The sequence below is a fragment of the Gobius niger genome, assembly GCF_951799975.1.
Source record: "Gobius niger genome assembly, chromosome: 2".
NCBI lineage: Eukaryota > Metazoa > Chordata > Actinopteri > Gobiiformes > Gobiidae > Gobius > Gobius niger.
Window position 1 is genome coordinate 26,645,799 of NC_136853.1, and position 25,180 is coordinate 26,670,978.

At 40.9% G+C, this 25,180-nt stretch overlaps 1 protein-coding gene across 4 annotated transcripts; it reads right to left on the reverse strand.

The window, feature by feature from the left end:
- Nucleotides 1-1,752: 1,752 nt before the first annotated feature.
- On the reverse strand, nucleotides 1,753-24,187 carry eps8a (EGFR pathway substrate 8a, signaling adaptor). 4 transcript variants are annotated; one of them, XM_079582657.1, is made up of 22 exons: nucleotides 24,077-24,187; nucleotides 15,735-15,813; nucleotides 14,198-14,262; nucleotides 12,973-13,040; nucleotides 12,733-12,894; nucleotides 12,514-12,663; nucleotides 12,366-12,448; nucleotides 12,162-12,298; nucleotides 11,927-12,000; nucleotides 11,501-11,627; nucleotides 11,320-11,408; nucleotides 11,167-11,241; nucleotides 10,903-11,051; nucleotides 10,590-10,770; nucleotides 10,389-10,516; nucleotides 8,653-8,764; nucleotides 8,431-8,571; nucleotides 5,690-5,948; nucleotides 5,214-5,394; nucleotides 4,309-4,441; nucleotides 3,943-3,995; nucleotides 1,753-2,366 (listed from the first exon to the last, which is right to left on the reverse strand). In XM_079582657.1, exons 2-21 carry the CDS (start codon nucleotides 15,791-15,793, stop codon nucleotides 3,984-3,986), a joined length of 2,385 nt encoding a protein of 794 aa, XP_079438783.1. In that variant the 5' UTR covers nucleotides 15,794-15,813; nucleotides 24,077-24,187; the 3' UTR covers nucleotides 1,753-2,366; nucleotides 3,943-3,983. The 4 variants fall into 4 exon arrangements, with proteins under 4 accessions (XP_079438783.1, XP_079438782.1, XP_079438781.1 ...); XM_079582656.1 differs by lacking the exon at nucleotides 3,943-3,995 and having other exon boundaries at nucleotides 10,482-10,516; XM_079582655.1 differs by lacking the exon at nucleotides 3,943-3,995 and having other exon boundaries at nucleotides 1,753-2,187.
- Between the last annotated feature and the right edge of the window lie 993 nt (nucleotides 24,188-25,180).

The following is a 25,180-nucleotide window of genomic DNA, read 5'->3' on the forward strand; positions in this document are numbered from 1 at the left end:
GGTTCAGGGTTAGAGTCTGGGTAATACATTATGTACAGTATATGAGTGTCCTCACTAAGATAGCAGTACAAACATGTGTGTGTTTTAGCACGAGTCTAATTTCTGCTATCTGATAAATTCAATGTAAAAATCATATTTCCGAAGAACAGACGCAGAAATTGGATTTTAAAGTTTTTGTCCCTTACAGATTAACTCACTGTGGAAACTTTGCATGACATGAAGCAACAGCGACGCTTATGGAAATAAAGAAAAATCATGTGTATTTGTGTAAATGATTTATTGCAGAATGGGCAGATCCGAAAGGAAAAGGCACCATGAAAAACCTACAAATCCATAAACTACAGATTCTGATTGGGATTTACTGAAGTGTCATGTTCCCGCTGCGATGAATAGTATTTGTTCACTTCCGTATTACTGCACAAAAGTAAAGTAACTGCCACATATAGTGCCAGGAAATTAATCTTTTTACCATTAACAGTTGTATTATGCAAGCATGTAATTATACAGTGGCGTGCTCAGCAGAGAATAAAGAACCGTCCTTTAGGTTTCCTCTGTAATGCACCATTTGAAGTCATTTTTGCTGATTAGTTTGGAAATCCAGACAAATAGTTATAGGTTTCTCCGGTCCGTGCGCAGAACACCTGAGCTAAAACGAGTCTGCAGTAACACACTCATTTTTGCTCCGATTTCAACATATAGGACTTTCCAAAAATGACCACATTTCAGAGAAGAACAGGTTTGAGTCATAAAGCTATACATTCTTACAGCTTAAACATATTTACACATTCTTGTGCTCATTATGGACGTTTTTTTGTGTGTGTCATCAGATTATGTCAGTGAATTTTATGCTTTGAAATTCACAGAAAAAAAACGTAATATATATTTTTGTCACTGAATTTTCAGTTCACATTATCCAAACTGAATATTCAGTCAATCTAAGCATGAAAAATACAGACATTTAAAATTCACAATCTGATGACATAAAAAAAATGTTCCATACAAATAAAGCAACTACATGAAATGGTGAGGCTACTTGTTGATTTGAATGGAGCTTATAGGAAGAAGAGACATTACATTCATAGATTGCACAATGTGTTAATTTTCTGTGCAAAAATGCTCAAATTGCCGTCGCTATTTCAAGCTTTTGAATCTAAATGATTCAAGGAAAAATGCCATTTCTCACATAACACTTAATTTCCTTTTTATATTAACATTTCTAGATCACAATAAATCTGACGTGATAGTGTTTACCAAAGAGAATTATATATAAATCCTATTTTCATTGGTCATTATTTCTACACTAATAAACTCCAGGACAATAATAGTCTTCTACAGTTTTACATTCATATCACAGGTCAGCCATCAGTTCCCGGTTGTGGAAAAGTCCCCTTTCAAATGGTTAATCATTTATAGGTTATGTTTTAAGCTGATTTTTTAACATGAAACATGGGATTTTCCAAATTGTTTTCACACACGAAAAAAATCTCCTTCACAATCACGAGATCACCTCACAGGTGAGCCTCGGAAGATTAGAATATCGTTCAAAAGTTCATTTATTTCTGTAATTCAACTTAAAATGTGAAACTAATATATGATATCGACTAATTTACATGGATGTGCTACGTATCTCACTTTGCATGTGATGAGTCTCCGTTTATTAGTTCTATTAGTTTCACAGTTCAAGTTGAATAACAGAAATTAATGAACTTTTGAACGATATTCTGATTTTCCGATTTTCACCTGTAAAGTCATAGCTTTGTCTATTCACATAATAAATTAGTAAATCATCCAAAACAATAAGATTAGCTTGGAATGAGGTAAAATTATAAGATGAAGAGGCTTAAAACGATGAGCAGTATAAAAACAGACTTGACCACATACTGTATTACAGCAGTATCAAATGTTACATTAAATAAAGTGATTAGGCATTGCGCTAAAATTCAGAATCCCTTCATATTGAAACAATCGGTGACAGGCAAAAAGTACAGCTTGCAGCCTTAATACTGAGAGGTGTTTGTATCGACAACAATGAATAGCTTTCCTTTATCTGTCCGAGTTCCCATCAAGGCAAGGTTGGCAAGTGTTGGAACATACTGGAAGCTCCACTTGTGTTCCCTATGGAGAGGAGCTGAGGAGCTCCTGCCGCCGCCGCATCACCTCCAGGAAATGAGCGTGATCCTCAGCTGCCTAAGAACGAACAGCGTGAGACAAAAACTGCACTATTGGTTTTAACCCTTAGACAAAGAATGGGCTGCTCAGTGGGCGCTGCCTTCATCAAAAGACTCCACCCCTGAGTCACAGGTGGACGCGGCCAGCTTCTCCTGTCTCCGTCTCATGATCTCCTGCAGCTCAGAGCCAGAGCTCTTCTGCAACACAAAACAGAGCCACCTCTTAGAAAACAGCTATAGCAGCAATTAACAATCAGGACTAAGATCTGTTCGGCCAGCAGCAGCAAGTATGGCTTATTAAACCGTATTTTCCGGACTATAAGTCGCTCCGGAATATAAGTCTCACCAGACTTGGCAACTACCTGTGCATGGAGGCGCAACTGCACCGTTGACAAGCCTCTCCCGGCAGCAAGTTTTTCAAGAACCCATTTGTGAACTCGTTCCTCTTGCTGTGGCTCCAGCTTTTAGCCCCCGATTAGCTTTTTCTGTTTTCTTCATTGCAGTTAGAGTAACCTCTGCTTTTCGCCAGTGCCTCACAAGTTTCTTGCTCACTCCACACTTTCTTTGTGCTGCTCGATTACCTTTTTTTAATCTTCAGTGGTACAGGAGTAGCAGATACTGGTACACAAGCCTAGAGCGCCCTCTAGCGGCTGTCAGTGTGAAAATGGTAAACATGTGAAATTATAGATTTGGATATATAAGTCGCACCTGAGTATAAGTCGCACCCTCAGCCAAACTATATAAAAAAGTGTGACTAATAGTCCGAAAAATACGGTAAAATACAGAAATGAATACGTCTGTGAGGCCTACTTTGGTTTAAGCCAATTTATGAAAATTATACAAATGGAAAGGCAATATTAAAGTGTTGTGTATCTTAAGGAGCAAAATGAAAGGCCTCCATGTAAATGCAGTAATTGCTGGGAGCTACACGGTAAAATATACAGAAAACATCTTGAATGCTGTTAGAATCGAGGTGCATGCTGGGTAAATTCAAAGCAGCACTAATTACTAGTAACTGGCTGCACAAAAAACACAAGTCAAAAAGGTAACGATTCAAAAACTTAATACAGTATCTTGTGAGTCTCTTTCCTGCCTTACAAATAATTCCCACCAATTAACTTGTCAATTTGTCCAGCCAGTTTGTAACAGATGATATCGCCCACATGTGACACAAACCTGTTAGTTTGTACTTACCAAAGCCTCAAGGACTGGTGACATACTGTGTCTGTTTCAAGTGGTATACAATGAAGAAGCATAACTTTCTGAAATGTATGGCAGTTTCAGGTACTTTAAGGTGACATAAAGACAAGGAGCTATTTAGTAAAGAACAGAAAAACACCTACATGACTTTTCTCTAGCACTGACTGACTTCAACACAAGGGGCACAGTCCAGACCAGACCGGAACTGGTTATTTGTAAATGGTAACAAACACAGTAGTCCTACACTAAGAACCAACACAGGTTTGCCTCTTAAAATGTTAAGATGCCAGTGGTTTGACACATCCTGGACTCTAAGCGGAGCAGTAGATCATGGTCGGGAGTTAAAGGGATCGTTGGGGATGTGAAGGAGTTCTAACAGCAGGAAAATGCTACTCTTAATACAAGATAAACTGCATCTTGATGGTCAGATTAATATGTGTAAGGATTTTTTAATTCTTCATCAGTATATTAATGCAACAATAGTGTTTAAATGTATTTGAGTAGAAATTCAAAGGTTTAGATTTCAATCTGACCATCGAGATGGAGCGGAGTTTCTCCATTTATGACACAATACCTTAATAAATGTTGCAACACAATCAGGAGATCAGAGAGGAGTCAGAAGAAAACCTGTAGGTGGGAAATAGACACCACACACCAGACCTTGCCAGAGTTTGGGGACACAAAATGTGAAGACAAAGGCCTAGAGCTCAGAAGACGACTTGAGTTAACATTTAGAGCGGCTTTAACTCACCAAGTTACAATACATAAAGAGCACATGGAAACTGATTTAGCGTCATACAAATGTACTGTGTTAAAACCGTTTGCAAAAAGGATGATGTAAACCTGAAACACTCATGACATTATAGTGTCTCTCACATCTTCATCCATCTGGTGACTTTAATTCATTATTTTCATTTTATTGCATGGGCCGAGCACTCACCTCCAGCGCCGCCTTCTGCACCATCACTTGGCTGTAGACTCGAGCCCCATCATCGGGACAAACTGTCTTCAGCTCCTCCTTATTCAGAGAGAAGAGCTGGGCACCGGTCAGGACACCGAGGCTTGAGATGGTCCTAAAGAAGAAGAAGAAGAAGAAGAAGAGGAAGAAGTAGAGGATGAAGAAGAAGAAGCGGTAGAAGAGGAAGAGGAAAAAGAAAAGGATGAAGAGGAAGAAGAGGAGGATGAAGTAGAAGAAGCGGTAGAAGAGGAAGAAGACGAGGAAGAAGAAGAACAGAAGGAAGAGGAAGAAGAAAAGGAAGAAGAGGAAAAATAAGAAGAGGAAGAAGAAGAAGAGAAGGAAGAGGAAGAAGAAGATGACGAAGAGGAAGAAGAAGAGGAAAAAGAGGAGGAAGAAGAAGAAAACAAGAAGAGGATGAAGAAGAAGAAAAAGAAGAAGAGAAGGAAGAAGACGAAAAAGAAAAAGAGGAAAAAGAAGAAGAGGGAGAAGAAGAAGAAAAAGAAGGAGAGAAGGAAGAAGAGGAAGAAGAGAAATAAGAAGAAGAGGAAGAGGAAAAAGAAGAAGAGGAGGAAGAAGAAGTTCTTTATTTATATAGAGGTCAACATTATCCAGGCGCACATCTTGTTTTTGTATTTTACAGTGGTTTCTGGAAGTGTTCTGACCTAATTTCAAATTTCTTAACCATTTATAATAAGTATAATTCTAAAATCTATTTTCTATTAGTAACAAACTCACACCTGTACTGTACGAAATGTTAAAATAGACAAAGAATATAAGGTTCTGAAAGAAATATGTTGTTATGTCAGATTTTCGAATAATAACGTTGGAATAATAAGAGGGAGCGCTTCCTGAACCCGCTGTATATGAGGCAGGATGGTTTGACTCACACAGCGCTGAATCCTTTGGTCTCGAGCCAGCTCTTCACCTCTTCTGGGGCAGAGTCGTAAGAGAGGCTCACAGTCGGGACGTTTCCTCGACAGGGACCTGGGAACTTCTTCTGAGCACTGCGGCCCAGAGTAAGCCTGTGTATGAGCTCGTCTTGCACCTCCTCCATGTTGGATTTCCTCCCTGGAACCACAGCGTTTGTCATTTACAAAACAGGACCACACTCTTCGTAGGACTGTTGTGTTTTCTCACGGCCTCAAACTATGACAGTATTTGTATTTGCACATATATTCCCCCTAAAACTATTTGTTACCATTTTTAAAATATCAGTATAGGGTAATTATGGTATTTTAGGGTCTAACTGTGCATAATAAAATAGACATAAATAAAGGCGTCTGCTGTATTCAGATGTTTTAATTATTCTTCAATTACAAAAACTCAAGACAAGGCTGAAGAACATCTCACTAAGAGGACTCACTGTTTGCAGTAGCGGCTTGTTGTGCTTGGTTGTGGTCTCTCATGGTGACGTTCTCGCTGGATGTGGTGCTGTTGTGCCGGCTCACAGTGCTGCTGCAGCTGCTGCTGGGTTTGATGCCCTCAGTTGTGGGAGGGGGCACTGGGGGAGCGGGCAGGCTGGCCGGGACAGGGGGAGGGGACGTGGGGGACGTTGGGGTTGTGGGAGTCAGTGGTATTGGAGTCACCACTGATTTACTGTGCTCTGGTCGGCTGGTCTGCTTCTGAAAAAACAACAGGTGACCATTGACATCGGGACAGCCAGTCCAAAGGTTATTCAGACTATACACAGGTTGTACTCATGTTTTAGTCACTCAGTTCTAGTTACTAAAAGGTGTCATTGTCTGTCTACACACACTGGTTTACCTCATTCAACTCTCCCAATAATTGCTGCCAAGGTAAGCGAACAAAACAACAAAAATATGACATGATGCAACAGAACATTTAATGTCGGTGTCTGGCAGCACAGCAAACTCACTACACAACCGTCTACACTTGAACGATAAGAAGATAAGAAGGGAACAGAGGTGATGGTGAGAAGAGGCCCATGTGAGGCCTCGAAGCGTTCAGCCAACATTTCAAGAAAACTAACCCCCAAATCTACTGTTTTCTGTTGCTTATAAAATGTGCTATATAAATAAAGTGGATTGGATTTATAAGTGTTTCCAAAGTGCTGCACATAAGATCGGCAATATAGGAATACAAATAAATAAATATAATAAAATCAAGTGCAACAAAAAAATAAAAATAAAAATAAAAACATAAATAAGATGTAATAAAAAATAATAATTAATAAAATTGTAAAAAATAATAAAAGAAAATTCCACAGCTTAGGGCCGACTACGGAGAACGCTCTGCCCCTTCACGTCCGAATGGCCCCCACCGCGGAGTGTGTTAAATCTCTCTTAAAACCCACTTTTATTCTCAGGCTTTTAACACAGCATGAGTTGTGTGGTCCTCTGTCTCTTTTATTTTCATTTATTGTTTATACAATTTTATTAAACCTTTTTTTTAATTGCTTCTTATTTATGTTTTTTAATGAATAATGAATTTTAATGAATTTTAATGTTTCACTTGATTTGATCATATTTATTCATTTTTTATTCCTGTATTGCTGATCTTGTGTGTCCCCTCTTGTTTTACGGTTCGTCTTAGGAACCACGAGCCGGAACTGGCCCTCAGACCTCAGAGCACGCGCTGGAGTGTAAATTTGGATGAGATCTGTGAGATAATGAGCGGCCAGTCCATTCAAAGCTTTACAAAACAAACAATAACATCTAAAAAAAAATTCTAAAATTAACAGGAAGCCAGTGCAAAGAAGCAAGGTTTGGTGAAATAGGTTTAGATTTTTTGGTTCCTGCCACGTAGTTCTGGACTAACTGCAAGCGGTAAATAGCATTTTGGCTGATTCCTGTATTGAGCAAAAATGCTACATAAACGAGTATCTAATAGTGTTGTCTACATAAATCGGTCACTATTTTGACAGTTTAGTGCTTATTTAGTTTAAATCCTGTGTGTGTGCCCAAAAAACACCTGTGTGGCATTCAAATGATTATTATTTATACAGAATAGACACTGGCGCTGTCACTTCTGCTGGAGTTTGGGCTCTTTGCGTTAGAAATGTGTTTAATTGGGGAGACCTGGCTCTTGGGCAGAGATAGTAATGTTCCTGCGTACACCACGTCTCTATAGCCCACATATTCTCTGCTGAGGACACCCAGATACATTACACTCAATGGAACCATCCTAATAAAATAACCCAACGTCGGCTCACACTTCGAAGCCTTAACACAGAACGTAACATCACTAAGGAACAATCAAACATTTCAAGTGTAGCAACTTCTCTTTGATTGCAGATTGTTTTTTTTTCCCCTTTAAAATGTGAGATTGTTCCTCTAAAAGGAACAGGCCCCCGTTCTTCCATACTGAGATATGTTCTTACCTGAGCTTTGACGAGTTGATGCGTAACTGTCTGATCTTTATGAGTGCGCTCAGTTAAGCAAAAAGACCAAAGATGTATGACGCATTTAGCCTCTCCTCCTCTCCTCTATGGGGCCAAATGGGTGAAGTTAGAAGTGACCAAGCTCTTCCACGTTTTCCCTATTTAAATACGGTTACTAAGGTGTTATTACGCCTTACAATATAGTTTTATATAGTTTTTTTAATCCGCTTAGAAAATCGACATGTTTGTGTCACTACTCACATAATCGTATTTAAATAGGGGAAAACGTGGAAGAGCTTGGTCGCTTCTAACTTCCCCCCTGTTTGGCCCCATAGAGGAGAGGAGGAGAGGCTACATGCGAACAACATCTTTGGTCTTTTTGTGTGACTGAGCACATGCACAAAGACCAGACAGGTACACATCAACTCGTCTAAGCTCCGGTAAGAACATATCTCACTGTGGAAAAACGGTGGCCTGTTCCTTAAATAGTGCACACCAAAAACTACTCTTCAATCTAGCTCCACTTTACCTTGAACAACTCAAACTCCTTCTTTGGCATCATAAGCTTTAGTTGATGGAGAATGGACATGAGATGATGGTTGAGTATGAACGGATGATTAAACATACACTGTCTGGCCTAGCACAAAAGTTGCCACCAAAAAAAAAAGTTCGCTGGATCGTCTTGATTGCAGTGTTTCGATAATAGGAGGAAGTGACTTTTCTGTTTGGCCAGACAGTGTTTTCGGTGAACAGATGTACTCTACCTGGATAGTATGGCTATAGACTGGTTCTCCTCTGCTCGTCATGTCCACTGCTTTGGTGATCTCAAGGATGTTGTTTGGCACATAACCAGACGCCCCACAGACATTACGCACTTTCCACCACTGCTTTCTGTCATCGAGAACCTGTTGCAAAGAGATCAGATAATTACCACTTGAGCGTTCGGTATATGCCACGCTGAGCAAGTATCTGGGCCTCTCATTCACCTCTAAAACTTCATCCTTCATGACCGACAGCTCGGTGTTGTTCCTTGCAACAAAATCGTATTTGGATTTGGCGATCATTGTGGCGTGACCTCTGCCATCAGCCTCATACCCTCTGACAAAACACAACTGGCGTCATGATAATGAAGTAAGCAACACAAAAAGCTGTACACTTTACTCTAGTGTAAAGATATTATTCATGTATTTGGTTTTGTTTAGAGCCCTGGAGAAGTGACGCAACATTTCAAGATTGTTTGAAAAAAGGGGGAAAAAAATCAAATATTTAAAAGAATAGAGAAAAACAGAGACATTATAGTTGAACAGGTGGAGGGGTTTATGGTTGCTAGGAAACGGAGCAACAGAGTAGTCAGTTAAACAGTCAGTTGGGCAGAGTTGGGTTAAAAGGATATATTGACAGCTATAGATACAGATGGCATCTCGTCATAGAAGGGGGCGTGGCTTCGCCGAGGGGGAAAATATAATCTTTTGGGAAACACAATTTTCCACTCTTTTTAGCCATTTCCTGGTGGAATATGAACTTATTTATCACATAAATAAAGTCAAGTGTAAATCGGGTCCATATGGATATTTTCTCACAGCAGATTGTTCAGTAGAAGTGAAAAAAACGGCAGTTGTAGCTAGCGCTAGCTAACCATTAGCATTAGCCCGATGCTAACATGTAGCATCAAGTCAGCATTCTCTGTTATTTCTGTATTTATGGGCTGTTGAACCGCTTTGCTCATCTCCATGTCTTTGTATCTTTATTTAGTAGAAAACTATATTCATATTTCTGCATTTGTTAAAGTACTTTTTGAATAATTAGAGAAAGTTTAAATTTTTTCAAAATTGTTTTCCCCCTTAACTGTTTTCAAACATGACCATATATGGGCGACTCTGGAATCGCCCATATATGGTCATGTTTGAAAACAGTTAACAAACGCTGAATTGTGAATATAGTTTTCTACTAAATAAAAATACAAAGACAAGGAGAGGAGCAAAATGGTTCAACAGCCCATAAATACATAAAAAAAACGGAGAATGCTAACATGATGCCACATGTTAGCATCGTGCTAATGCTAACGGTTAGCTAGCGCTTGCTATGACCCCCTTTTTTACATCTGCTGTGAGAAAATATCCATATGGACCCGATTTATACTTGACTTTATTTGTATGTGATAAATAAGTTCATATTTCACCAGGAAATGGCTAAAAAGAGTGAAAAATGTTTTCTATTCTATTTCCCCCCTCAGCGAGGCCACAACCCCTTCTATGATGAGATGCCATCTGTATCTATAATTCATATTCCGAGTATAGTTTCAGATGATAAAGTCAATTATCAGTTTCTGGCTCTATTTTTGTTATCTGTGCTAAGCTAATTTAAGTATTGTGATCCAGGTGCTCAGTTATGTGTGTAATCGTATAGTTATTCCAATGTACTTTCAGATCACCAGACCTTTGTAACAAATCAAAGCCACATTAAACTTCTAAACTGCCCTTTGTGTCAAAATTCAAAGTGTTGAGTGGATGAAGAATTCCAGATAATCATAATAGGCTACAGTCCTACAATCCCGAATAGTGGTCCTTCGAGCCGGATACAATCACTAATAATAGGAGTCAGATTACATCAAGTATTGCAGTAGTTCAGAAAAGGGAAACAGTTCATTAAAGCAGATCAAAGGGAAAATGAGTTTGAGTTTAACAGTGAGCAGCAGTTCTCCAGGGCTTTGACATCAAGTTACCGGTCCACACAGCGGCTGACAGCCTGCCTAAAGGCGGCCACGGCCATGTCCTGGTCCACAATCTGCATGCGTTTGTAGGTGGTGTTGACATACCCGTCTGCAGGGGGCAACCTCTGCATCGCCGTTTGCTATGAGACAAGGCACAGCAGCTTTAATAAGGGAAGCAGTTTAGAGACATGTCAAAGAGACTTGGCTTTTCACCTCCTGTAACAGCCGAAACTTCAGCTCTTCACTCTGGATTTCAGCATTAGCCAGGGTCTCGGCTAACTGGGCAAGCTCCTGTTCACGTGAGAGAGGAACCACGGGCACGGCAGGAGGTTCCCAATCATCACGAAACTTCAGCACACAGGGAGGGAAGTAGTGATCTTTGGGCCACTCCAATCTGGAAAACCCACACAGATCATCAAGTAGAAAGTTGTGTATCATTCATTTCATTTATTATTACAGAAGCTATAACTATCTCAATATTACACAGCTTAAATGAATAGATTCTGACTGGAGCATGAGGCCTGACCTGCACTTGGTCCAGCCGTCTCCCAAAGCCACCCACATGTGCCGCTCCTCTGCTGTTCCTGCCTCATGCAGGAAGTCAATGGTTTCTTTTGTGAGAAGAGGAACAATGACACCACGGGCCAAGTCCACACTGCCTGAGGCCTGGATCACCTGCAAGTGAATTGAGATTTAAACAAGAGAAGAGAGAAGGACATATAAAATCAAGTACACAATGCAACAAACACACATATTTTTATTAACTACATGACAAGCCAATGCGACGCACCATCTTCAGTGGCACGAACAGAAAGTGAACTAGATCCACAGCACTCGGGTTTTGGATCTGCTCCTTTAGTTTTCCCTGCAAAGAAACACAAACATTTTCAATTCAAAAATAAGTACAAATATTTGTGTGAATTCACAGTGAAGTGTTACCGACCAGCTGGTTGAAGGCATGTTTGAATTTCTGCAAACAATCAACAAACTCTTCTTCACAGGGAGGCTTGGAGCGCAGAGTGAGGACGCCCTCTACAGGAAACCATCATACAATACATTCATTACAGACAAAGCACAGTGCATAAATAACTATGATATAAAAAACTTGAATAAAAATGTCTTACCCCCTGGACTTCTCTTTTTGCCTTTTTTAGATCTTTTCCTCTTGGACAGCTCATTGAAAGCTTCTGCAGCCTTTTGCAGTTGGGTCACAAAGAACTCAATGTCATCCAGAAGATGGTTTAATATTTGCTGTGGCACAAAATGTAATGTTTAATTATTAAGACATTTTAATCTTCATTTTGACCTTTGAAATATACACTTTAATACTTAACTCATATTTAATCATTAAACCCACAGTCCCCGAGTTGATCAAACATTTAGTCTGCTTATTTTATGTAACCGGATTTGAGCTCAAACGCTTCTGGACTCTGATCATATTCAAACAGAGTTCAATCAGCTTAACCCTCTCTCTTTTGTGTGCCGCACCCAGATGACGCCCCACAGTGAGTCGGGACAGTAACACACAGACACAATAAACCAACACTGACCACTTCTCTGTCGACGCGAGTAGCGGTCATCTCCACTGAGCCGTCCTCCAGCTCATACACTCTCTGCTTCTCATCTGTAAATGTATTATGTTTTAGGACAAGGCTAAGAAAATGGAAATAAAACTGTAAATATGTCTGGAGTTAAGGTGGATTTGGTTACAATGTTAACATTACAGTCATGAGGTCAAACTCAGGTCCAAATGGATAATGCTGAGTGCATCGAGTGAGAACTCACTGTCTTGCTGTTCGCTGGTCCAAGCCGACCAGGCTGCCACTCGACTCTTCACATCCACCTGAGTGTCTGCAGCGGGCGGCTCTGGGGCAGGGGCAGCAGGGGGCGGAGGGATGATCCCGTCACTTTTTAAGATCATTCTGCAGACAAACCATTCAACATTTAGCAGCAAATAAGCGTCCCAAAAATAACAAGCGAGACCCTTACTTTAGTGTCTCTGGCCTCTTCTTTACTTTCCCACTTTTGGCATCGCTGATGGCACTCTCGATATCTGCATGGATCAGGTTTGCCTAAAGCAAAGCCAACACAAGGTTTGAGCTTGTGCATTAGATTAGGCACAGATCCAACTCCTTACCTTGATGTCGTCGCACTGGAAAAGGTGCAGGTCCGGTTTGATCTGCCCAGACTCTTTACAGACCAATGCCAGAATGGAGTCATAAGAGCAGGCATTGAGCACTGCCTGACAGTGCTGTAATGTCCCAATGGGAAAGTTTTCCAACTCGTTCTGGAAAAAGGAAAACTGTCACGGCTTCTGAATATATTCTAAGCATAATGTATTAGGCCCCATGCCGACCTTGGTCTCCAGGTCGATGAGGCTCACAGCCTTGTCCGCCACCTGCAGCAGCATCTCCTGAGTCCACACTTTGCCTTTAGCGTCGAGCAGGCGGAGCCGCCGGATCCCATCATCTACGGTGATCATCCCATCTTTACGATCCAGAACAAATGTTGTTAAGTGCTGAGGAGGGACCAGATACAGCAGAAATGAACAAGTGCTGCAGATCACCCAATGTTAGCTTTGTGAGAAATGCCTCACCTCCACATGATATTGAGAAGTGTCGGTCAGGCTGTTGATGCTAGTTTTTGTGTAGTGTTTTCTTTGTTCTGAAAGAAAAACAATGCTAATTTTTTTTCTTACAAAAGGCAAATTTAAGACGGTGCAGCAAAGTGTAGTGTGTTTCCCTGAATCTCTGAAGAGTCTTGATAAGCAAGGAGCGCACAGCAAACGTGCCACATTATTCACCTTATTCCGCCCCGCCCACTTTAGGCACTTCCCTTGTATTGACACAGAGCGCGAAGAACGAGGGAAAATGTTCCCCGCTAAAATCTGATGTTTAGCAGAGTGATTTGTGTAAAATGCCCAATGTTCATTTGCACCAACTTGTCAACACTGCACCGCTTCTCTACACGGCCTAAAATCGGCTTTATATTTGTGTAGTAATTGACTGATTTTATCTTGAGTTTTCTAGTCCTGTGTAAACTAATAGGAGTGAACGGTGAAGGGAATTCATGGCAGCGCCCACGAGAACTTCCAGAATAAGGTGAATAGAAGTACAGCATTTCATGAGGCCAGATTCATCCAATTGACTATTATATTGCTTTGGATGAAATCTTTTTTTTTTTTTTTTTAAACCTCAACAACAGTGGGGAAAATCCATGCAGAAATGCAAACAATTCACACGGTTCACTCTGCTCACTTTGACTTTGCTTTTTGTTTTTGGCAGACGAGCGAAGGAAATACATTTCTTCTCTTCCTGTAAATGTAAGAAAGTCTCTGTGAACCCACAAAAAGGCAGATTGTAACAGCTCCAGAGCAACAGAGAGGTGTCAGTGATGCCTGAATATTTAAAGCAGAACTAAGTAACTCATGCCCCTAGAGGCCATAAACGCCACTGCAGGTGTCGTGGCTGTGAGAGTAAATACTACGCTGACAGAAAAGACAAAGGTAGAGAGGGATATTGTACATCCTATTACACAATGGAGATCATTTTTTTCTATTAGTGTGTAAATTGTGGAATTCTCTCCCTTTACATATTAGAACTGCAACATCTTTGGAGAAGACTGAAGACTCACTTTTTCGCACTGATCTTCGGCACAAGCTGAGTCAAGCATTTTCTCATGTTGATTTTATTTTCTATTTGTATTAAATGTTGATTGTTTTATTTTATGAATCTGTACAGCACTTCAGCGGTTCCTTTTTTAAGTTAACAAGTTACTTAGTTCTTCTTTAAGATGCGGGCGGGAATAACGGACAAACTTACCGTAAACAGCTTTGGCACTGGACTTGGCTTTAGGTTTGGGAGGCTCCGGAGACGAGCCATGGCCACTGCAACAAACATAACGAATCATCCATCACACACGTCTGAAGAAGTGAAGCTACAGTATTTGCCGCTCCTGCCTAACTCAAACGGACCCAATCATTTATCTGCAGTCACATGTTGTTCGTGAGCACTCTTGGGACGCGGAAGTCGCCTCAATAACAATCTACCGACGGTGCGAGGGAGAATCGAGAGCTGCGGTATTGACCAAAAACACATTGACAGAAGGTGGCTTTTGTGATTCATAAGCCTGTTTGAATATGAACGCAGAACCGCGACAATAACACAAGCCCGCTCTTCGTTGATTGGTTTACTCCGCGTATGTCCCGCCCTAGAAATGTAGTTGATGCCGACTCTGACACGGCGGTGAGTCTGGAAGTATGAGCTGCATTCCTACAATTAGCAAAAGAGCACATTTTATGACCGACTCAAAGTGAGCTCTAATTCAGCTGATAATAGATTTGAGCTTCATGATTCACTTGTGTTTTTATTTACTTTGTTTACATGTTTACCGGCTTGTTTATTTCATTTTCAAATATCTTCTTTTTATCAAATAAGTACTGGCATTTGCTAGTCGGGGCTATGGCGACCTTTGGGGGCACAGCAGGCTTTTTTTCCTTAATAGTGAGTCCCAAATAAGAAAAAAAAAAATTCTTCTTAAAGGTACACTGTGTAACATTTTGGACTATACTGTGGTCGCCAAACTAAACATGCTCCTAAAGACCAGCTCAACGCAGAAAATGCTATTACTGCAGTGTGTAATAAAATAATGGATTTGGATGAAAAACTAACCTGCTTAAATCTCAAATTCTATTGCCTTTTGTCACATCTCCATGGAAACGAGCCGGAGACAAACCGGGTCCACTCCCGGTAAAGTATACACTTATATCTTAGGAGGGGTGAGCTTTGTTAATGTTTGTTTGTACATTTATGAGGTATTTTTCAATGATGAAATTATCTGTTTTGCTTGTATTGCAATTTTATTTAATGGGTAAAATTCTACGCGGTGTGGCTTTAATGAAGTTTTCCAAGCCTATTTCTCACGAAGGAATACAACTAAAAGTAAAATTATTACTCTAACCATTTATATTCCTATGAAGGATTTACATTTAAATCCATCATTGTAGTTGCGATCATCTTTAAAAGGAATACAATGGGACCAGCATCAGCCCAAGAACAAATTATTATCTTGGGGCAACCTGTGTGATCTATTCATGTCAAGATGAGTAGTTTTCTTTTCCCAGAGGCAGCCGAGGTGCCAGGCTGGGCCCAGAACCGCTTGTGTGTCAGTGAAACAAGATATTTTCACACATTGACTTCATTCTGACTGCTGACAGCATCAATAATTAATCAGACTGCGTCATGCTGCAAAGACCATCAAACGACTCCACTACTTTACTCCCTGGACCGAAGCGACCCACTTGTTGCTCTTCCAAAATAAAACATACCCTATTAGAGCGTGCAGCAAACCTTTACTTACTTGATTTGAGAGCTGTAGGAGCGGAAGACGTTAGAGGTCGGGGTGTCATAGCCGTTCATCCTGCCTCAGTGACAGTCAGCTGAAACAACAGCACATTTTAGACGGCATGCTCTAGCCTCGTCTAAATGAAGCTGAATGTGAAGAAAATGTACAACACAACTATTCGCCTGCAGTGGCACAGACAGAGATACACTGTTTCACAATTCACAAAAGCTGCATTTAGATGTTTCACAAAATATTATGTGGTCTTACAATGTTATAAACCTGCCAAGTCTGTACCTTAAACTTTTTCTAAACATGCATGCGGTACTAGTATTTCAGAGGTTCATACATCAGAGTCGCCTTCTGTTAAATGTGCACAGTGAACTGAATTTAAAACGTAAATCTCTCTCTCTTTTCCCGGGCAGCCCTAATTAGCGGGTGCCAAAGGTGTCCCATTTGAAAAGGCGCAGGTCACCGGCTGCGGGACATAGACAGAGCTTATGTTTGCTGAATAAGGACACGGTCATGCTGCGTGTACAGTGAGACGGTGTGTGATTGCTTTTCCCAGGACTCCTCTCTCCCTTATGTTTTATTCAGCCGGGACTCACTCGCACATCGGACTCTGCAGCCATGGCAACGGGTGCTGACAACGCTACACCAATACTGTTGAATCGGTCGCATTCACATTTCAGAATTTGATTTGAAATGCAGGTCTTCACTTTTTACTCAGTTTGATGGGATTAAACAAGTTAATTGTTAAGTTTTACTTCAGTAAAGCGGCAATTTATGAAGTAAACAGAACAGATTTATATTTCACACTTGTTTCATACATGTATCAGCAGATTCTGTATCATCACTGGATCCCACACTTTGAGAAACACTTTTCTCAAACATAAGTGATGTACAGTAGGTTAGAAGGTGTGTACACGATAGTTGCATAGCCACTGGAATGAGGAAGTAGAGCAGGGCGATGTGGCCTAAAAGTCAGATCCCGATATATTTAGGTTGAATATCGATTTATGATATATATGCCGATATTTTTTCCGCAAAGTGAGGGCTGTGAAATGAACTGTTAAGTCAAAGCCAAAAACGTTTTATTTAAGACTCACTATAAAATGTAAACATAAACACTGCACACCAAAGCTCCGTATGGTCACATTTAAATAAAAAAATATCTTAAAGGGACTATACAGAGTTTAAAAATGTTAAAATTAAGTATTTTCCTCCCCTACATGTTCCAACAATGTCCTAATCAGAATAAGCTCAGACCTGTTCACCACAACTGCCTCTAAAATCCTGCACTATCACTCAAAAAGGTGTTAATTCGGGTCCAAGTGCTGTCATGCTGTCGCGCTGCAGTTACACATATGACCTGAGGTGGCAGTAGTGCGTATAAAATGGCTAACTTGTATCTAGCCCCTTTAAATAAAAAATAACCAAGAAAATAAAGTTTAATCTCTTTCTGAGGGTAGGATTTATATATAAAGAGATAACAAAACAAAGTGCTCAGTTTTAACTTTTTTAAAAATTGGCTTAAGGTGACCTGTCTCTTTTTGGTAATTTAAAAGCTCATCTGAATTTGAAATATCCCGATATATGAGATATGGTCTAATTCCAAATCTCATTTAAAAATATATCGATCTAATCTTAAATATCGATATGTCGCCCAGCCCTATGAGGAAGTGGAATGTTTCTCTCTTCATCCCATTTCTAATCAAAGGTAAATAATAAGCATCCCAATAAAAAATGTTAAACCAGATAAGATTTGGTCAAATTTAAAAAGGTAGAATGTAAAATATAATAGTAGTAACTCAGTTCTTATGAAATGGGAAATGAGCTCTTTCTTATGTTGCACTACCATGTGTCTTTATGATCAGAGTCAAGTGAAGATAATGCAGCACATTTCTTTCAAGGCATCGGTTTGGATCCTCTGATGCCTCCTCCCCATTACTGTAATTTATTGACAGTGACGAGAGTGAGGCAGTAAATACCAGACAGACATATCAGTCCCAAACAGAAGCTCGCCATCCTGAATGTACGGTTTTGTCCTGACCCATAGAGGCCCGAGAGGCTGAAGGAAAGTGTTGTTGATAACCTGTAGCAGCGATATATGCCTGAGTTACTGTTTAATCAATGCTTCATACGACTTTCTATTATGTACCCTATTGTAATTTGTGCCTTGCATTTCTATCTAGCCAGGGACCCTCGAACCATCTTCATGAACCTCTCGTCAATGAATCAATGAAAAGGTCCATGCTATCCTGACCAAGCAGAAATGTGGCTGTAACATCTCTACACACTATCACTGTACGAGGGGAGACTGAGGCCTTGCAGAGGAACAACCTGCTGAATCTGGTTACTATGACAACACAGCCTAGCATGCGGCCGGTGCACCCCACAAATGAGGAGCGGGGCAATAAAGCGTTTCCACAGCAGCACAGGCCTCCACACACTTACAGTGAGCTAGCTGCTAACACCAACGCAAACAGAAATGTCCCTTCATTTATTTCACATCAAACGTCACGAGGTAGAAGTACAGAAAATGCATCAACATCACCGAAATAACTGCACATGTAGCACAAACATCAGAGCTGACAATTAATTATTATCTGTTACTTTCATGAAAATGAACATTAATGTTTTATCAGCCTCAGAACTGTTTAAATATTAACTCATGTCCAAATAGACCATTGTTGACTCACCAAAGAGGAACTGCTCTGTCACGGTTACCACCCGCAGCTCCACACCAATAATCTACAAGTTTAAAAAACATTAAAAAGTTCAAAACCACTGCAACTGTGTTGAACAAAGCCAGACGCTTCCATCCAATAGAAGAAAGTAAAGAGGATTTGTAAGAAGATTTACATCCATGCTGCCGACGCACATAATCCTTTCTCTCAATAAAAGCTTGTGCCGTTGTCCATGACAGTTTCTTTTTTTTTTTACCTCATGCACAGTCACTATTTCTAATAATATGTGCATGATGTATGTTGTTCTGCAAATATCCCTTATGTAGCTCCTAAACCTTGCCAAAAACAAGCAGGCCATCTACAGAACACCTTCCAATCTGCATGAATTTAAGAAGAAACTTTGGTGAATTGAAGCGAAACGTCCTCAACTCAACCAAACCCAGTCCAGCATTCCCAAACAAATGTGCTTGAACATAATATCTTGACACGGCGTCATCATAAAAAGGATACAACTTAAAAGTTATACCAACAACTCTAAGAAGGAGGCTAAACCGTGCATCTGCAGTTTGCTTCATGCAGAGTTTGATTGGGTGACCTCAGGTCAGCGAGCGGCTCTAATCAGGCAGCAGAATGAGAGCACAGTTAGATTGATTCATTTGTGATCACAGCCCTCTCCTCTGATTCCCTACATGATCCAGGACACTGAGCTCAGCTGGGAGCTCACACTAACCTACTTACAGCAGCAGCACATGCTAAATATGAATGTAAATGCGCTGAGGAAACAATGCTCCTAAAGACCACAGACGGACTGCAGGCCCCCTCCTTTCCACTCACAGGGCCAGTGTTACACACAGGGGTTGCACATCCGCACTGACACACACTATAGAGCACATGATTCAGGACAATAAACTGCCACATTTAAAATCTGTGAAAAAGTTGTTTCCTTCATCCTGTTAAAAAAGATACTGTTTAGCATTTTTAAACATTACAACATCCACTTGCAATGATCAATATGCTGCTCTGGTACCAACGTCACACATCACATAATGTTTGGTCCATGTGTTTAGTTTCTAATATCTGAAAACTAAACACATGGATCAAACAAATGATGCTTGAGCCGTCTACAGTGACACATGTAAATAACAATGGACTAATGACATATTTACCAAATGATCATCACTGTCTTTTTGTAAAAAAACTGAAAACACTGAGACAGACAAAAGCCTACCTTGGTGCACGTCTACTCCCCCTGCTCACTGGTAAAAGCTGAGCTGTGCCTCATGTCTGGCAGATTACTCGAGCTCCTGGATTTGCTGCTACATGTTTCCAGGGTTGACAAGCTTACACGGCTAATTAATGAGTCATTTGGAGCAGTGGGCGGGGCCTCAGAGACTGACAGGTGGCACTGGAGAAAACACTGACAGGATTTACAGACAGACTGAACTTTACCGCTGAGCTCAACTTTCAGAAGAGGTGGTATTCACAGCTACGAAGTCCACAGGTGTACAGCTTAAAAAAACTCTCATTTAGGGATGTCAAGATTAACCAGCTTTACAATTACCACATTTACAACAGCTCACGGTTAATCGGACGAATTTTAGGACCCAGGGTAAACCACTGTCACGTCGCATAAGCCGTAGTGTCCAGTGTTAAATCCACCCCAAAACACATCAACGCAGCGACAGGTTTAATAATCATGATAGTTTTAAAAGGGAAGAGTCCCAAAAGAACCACATGATGATCATTTGTTTAGGTCACTTTGATGTAGAGTGAATTCATGGGAATATCTTATTATAGAAGATTTTAAGACATCGCACCAATTTGCTTCCTTTAGATATGGATGATTTAGATATAATTAGATATCGATAATTAAATAAACAGAAACATTTACAAAAGTCTTGTTTCTTTTTTGTGAACATTTGGACGGCACAGTAGAGGATTGAAGAAATTCTCTACTTTCTTCCTTCTTTTTGATGATCATGAATAATCGTGAAATTGCGATATATACATATAGACTCAAAAAGTAAGATTTGTGACATCTCTAGATCTAATCCACTTCAACCAACAAATACAATGCGACGACAATATCAATAACCACTGAGAAACCAGTGCTTCAATTGTATCAATGATTTCTAAAATGGATCCATCGACACTGAAACGTTAATAGGCCGGGTTCACATCAACTCAATACATCGTAAAGAGGCCACTGTTTCACATTGAGATGGAGCCAAGTGACTATAAACACACTGCACTTGATGCATAGAGCTGCTTTATGGCACTACACACTTATTACCTAATCTCAAACAATGAACAAACTCGTCATTTGTGGAGAATAGATTTCCTTTTTATATAATTATATTGGACCCTGATTATGACATCGAGTTTTGCTTATCGTGTCAACATCTTCTGTTCACTCACTGAACTTTGACCCTCCCAAAGGCACACTCCTGATTAGGCAAGTTTAATCAAAGAGAACAGTCAAAATACTCATGCAGACTCAGTAATCTGGTCAGTATCATTATTCCTCTGATTAAATAAATGTAACGCACTCACAATAGGACAGCCTGAAATATTTCACAGAACAATTGTGAGGTTAACTATAATGAAATGGAGACTTTTTGGTGGGAGATGTTAATATGGAGAATCTCCCATCACTAGGGCTGTCACGATAATTACTATATCGATTTACTGTTTAATAAATAACAGATAAACAATATATTTTTGGACTCAATATTTATCGTCTGTACATTTATTAGCATTTCCCCCCTACGTTTCTTTGTAAAACTTTGATTTTTAACTGAAGCAAATTGAGTTACATTGTATGCCATGTTTATTACAGCTTGTGTGGTAGTTCAGGATATGATGATGCACTTTTAAAACAAGTTTTTCTGTAATTTTTATGCCTGAGAGTTGACAGTATCCAGTATCGTTAGAGTCAACAATATCGTTTATCGCGATACTTTCCTGCCTCAATATATCGAACTTCAAATTTGCTATCGTGACAGGCCTACTTCATTCCAGGTCTGCAGTGTTTTTTTGTTTTGTTCCTGAAATGTGACCCTTGCCACTCTTTAAGGCCGCAGCTGGCTCTTGTTTCCATAAGCGTGCACTGTACAGGTGGCCCAGAGTGACACCTGGCAGGCTTGGTTACATCACAGTGTCATCAGCAGGACTCAGGAAACACCTCAGTGAGACGCCTGCAGCGCCAGCCAAAGCACGAGTGCTTGTGCTGCTGAAAGAATGTCTGTGTTAGCATGAGCCGCTGTGACTGAGCCGCGCCACCACTGTGGACCAACCTGACCAGCAATTTTTTGGAGGTAGAGGAAGCCGTAGCACCTGGAGGAAACCTGGCTGGCTGCTTTCAGGGCATGGTGTCCTGCACTGGTCAGCTCCTCCTTCCTCCTGCGCAGCTCCCTCCGCTCCACAAGTCTCTTTCACCATCTTCTCCTCGTTTGTCCTTGTTTTCTTTCTTGTGACGCCTCCACTGTGCTGCAGGTGGGGGGGCTCTTAGTTCCTCTTCAGTGTTTCAGAAGAAGACATTTGTGTGTCTCAAATGTCTCTAGCTCATAAGCTAGCTGTTTGTTTACTTTTTAAATGCTGCTTTCTTCAGGACCATTATAGACTCTCTGCAGTGATAAAATTCACCAAACTCCACAAAACAAGGCAAAGATGTACAAAAGTATCCACTAAATCGTGTGGAACACAGAAACAACATATGTAGTTTGCAGACAAAGACAAAAACGCAGCTGTACCAAGAGAGATGGAGGTTGCTGCTTTGACCCGATGCTGCCCAGTCGGACATTTTAGATGTTTTCATCTTCAGCCAAAAAAACACGTGGTATTTCATCAATGATTAAGAATCTAATTAGTTATTAGATTGTGACTATTTATCCTAGAAATGATGAGAAATTAAAGTTAAGTTCTTCAGTGTGAAAGCGGCTCTGGTTTACTCATGTTTACTCATCTGTCTAACTTCCATGAACAGTAAAAGGCATCACACTCTGTGACCGTGACCTCTCAGTTCAGTTCAGTTTAGCCTGGTCTCTTATTAGCTCTAAAACACTGAACGAGTCAACACTCCCCACGGCCCAACCCGCCGCGCTCTCCCCTCCTGGGTCTCTTGGGGCTCAAAAGTTTGAGGATGGTAAAGATTCTAAAACAGCAGTGAGGTCTCAAGAGGCAGTCAAAGAGACTTTCCCACAAAACTAAAAACAGACTGACTGAGCAGCTGTGGACTTTAATCTCCCATTATCAGACGAAAGCTGCAAATCTTCAGAAAATGCACTGAAAGTACTTCAGATTGCATAACTGTCCGCTCAAAGGTCCTTCAGATGTTCTACATCAGCAAACTGGGATTTACTCTAGATTCGCAGTGGAGCTAAGTGTCCCACTCATGCAGGGAGCAGACCTTAGAAATGTTAAGATTGATGAATACAGCACATTCAGTATCTTTTAAATGGCAGTGTGGAGCTGGATGTTTTCACTTTTCCCCCCTTTTCAAGAACAAGACCACAGAAGTTTAGGTAATTTTTAATCATCATTTTCTAGGAATAAATAAATCTAGCCTATTGACTATAATCGAGTTTACAAATATCAAGTCCAGCCTCTGTCAGATGAAACACAGGGACTTCAGGGATAAGGTGGTAGAGCTGCGTGCACAGAGACTTGAGTCAAAGTAAAGCGCTGCTGTTATTCTGGAGGTGGCAGAGATGCCCACCTGAGACCTGGCCTGTTCATAACACCAATTACAGAGGCAAGAACTAATGAGCGCGAAGAGCATATTAATATCCTCTGAAACACGGTCTGCACCTGCCCCTGACTCCAGAGGAGCATTAGAGGTGGCTCTAGGCACATGGCTAAGGGAAGGAGACCTGAAACATTGGGCATTGTTCCAAAAAAACTGTGCAGAGACATGATAAGGGCTGCTGTTTGCTTGAAATGGTGCTGGTGACAAAACACTGTGTGGCAAACGGAACGCAGACCCTCCTTTCAAGCCGACGGAACAATATGGAGAGGTGCTGCTATCTCATCCCTGGCAACAGCGCCACGTTCATTCAGCCAACCTAAACAAAGGCCCCGTGGCGAGGGGCAGGAACACACCTCACAGACCACCGGTGGACCACAGCTGGACACCAATGCGTACAATAAATACAAGCTTACCTTAGTCTGCTCCAACACTCATATATCTAAGGTGCAATGGCATAAACACATACTGCTGTTCAATAGGGGCCCTAGTGATCTGGACACAATTGGTTGGTTGAACTAAAATGTATTCTTTGGGTGTTTGGGCAATAAGTTGCTTACTATAATGATTAAAAAAAAGAGGTTATATCGTGCTTTCTTTTCAGCACACATTAATCTACTCCAAAACATCAGTCAGTAAGAATGCGTAAGTGCTCGAGCGCGACATGGTGTAGCCAATATTTAAAAACCTCGTGCAGTCTGGGCTCTGCTTACATCCAGGGCAGGCTGTCTCTTCTCAGCAGAGCACAAGGACAGATCAAGTTGCCATGGTTTGAATTTAGATACGCTATGATGAACAGTGTAGTGTGCAGTTATTAGGCACTACACGCAGACTCACGGCTTTAATTGTGGAATATAACGCTATTTCCCATTAAGAATGACAAAGAAGGTGAAGTCGTCTGCAAAGTAATGAAAAAGAGGGTTTACCTGCAGGTGAGCGCTTTATAAAATAATCCATGTATTGCGACTTCAGACTGCTACCACATGGCACTGGTCTTTCTCTTGGAGGGTGGTGTTTTGCTGAAGCGCTGGGAGCTGCGGTCGACCACACACTTGACTTTGAATAACGTGGGTCAGCTCAGAGCCAGCCTGCCGGTGTGTGCGCCTCAGCCCTGCGCACTGGCTCGCAGGCACTGGACACGCCCATTGGCAGACTGATGACTGTCCTCTTGATCTGCATGCGGGAGTGGGGTCGACACATCCTTTCATGCATTACAGGCACATTTGGTTACATTACATTTTCCATGGACCGACATTCATCATCATCCAGGATGTTACTGAGTAATAGCGGGAGGTTTCAGGCCTTACAATTTTCAGTGAAGCCAATAAAGTTTTAAAATTAACAAATAATAACCTATACCAGATTTACCGAAAATAATAAGTCTCGTTTCCACCGAAGGGAAATATCTCCCTGCCGACTTGCAATGTAAGTACCCAACAGCAGGTGTCCTTTAATGCCATGGCGCCCTCTGCCGTTACTACTCGCCTACCAGGCAGTAAAACAAAGAAGATAGTAGAGTACTGTAGAGTAGAGTAGAGTAGAGTAGAGTACTGTATAGTAGAGTAGAGTAGAGTAGAGTACTGTAGAGTAGAGTAGAGTAGAGTAGAGTAGACAGAGTACTGTATAGTAGACTAGAGTACTGTATAGTAGAGTACTGTAGAGTAGACAGAGTACTGTAGAGTAGACTAGAGTACTGTAGAGTAGACTAGAGTACTGTAGAGTAGACAGAGTACTGTAGAGTAGACTAGAGTACTGTAGAGTAGACTAGAGTACTGTAGAGTAGAGTACTGTAGAGTAGAGTAGAGTACTGTAGAGTAGACTAGAGTACTGTAGAGTAGACTAGAGTACTGTAGAGTAGAGTACTGTAGAGTAGACTAGAGTACTGTAGAGTAGAGTACTGTAGAGTAGAGTAGAGTACTGTAGAGTAGACTAGAGTACTGTAGAGTAGACTAGAGTACTGTAGAGTAGAGTACTGTAGAGTAGACTAGAGTACTGTAGAGTAGAGTACTGTAGAGTAGAGTACTGTATAG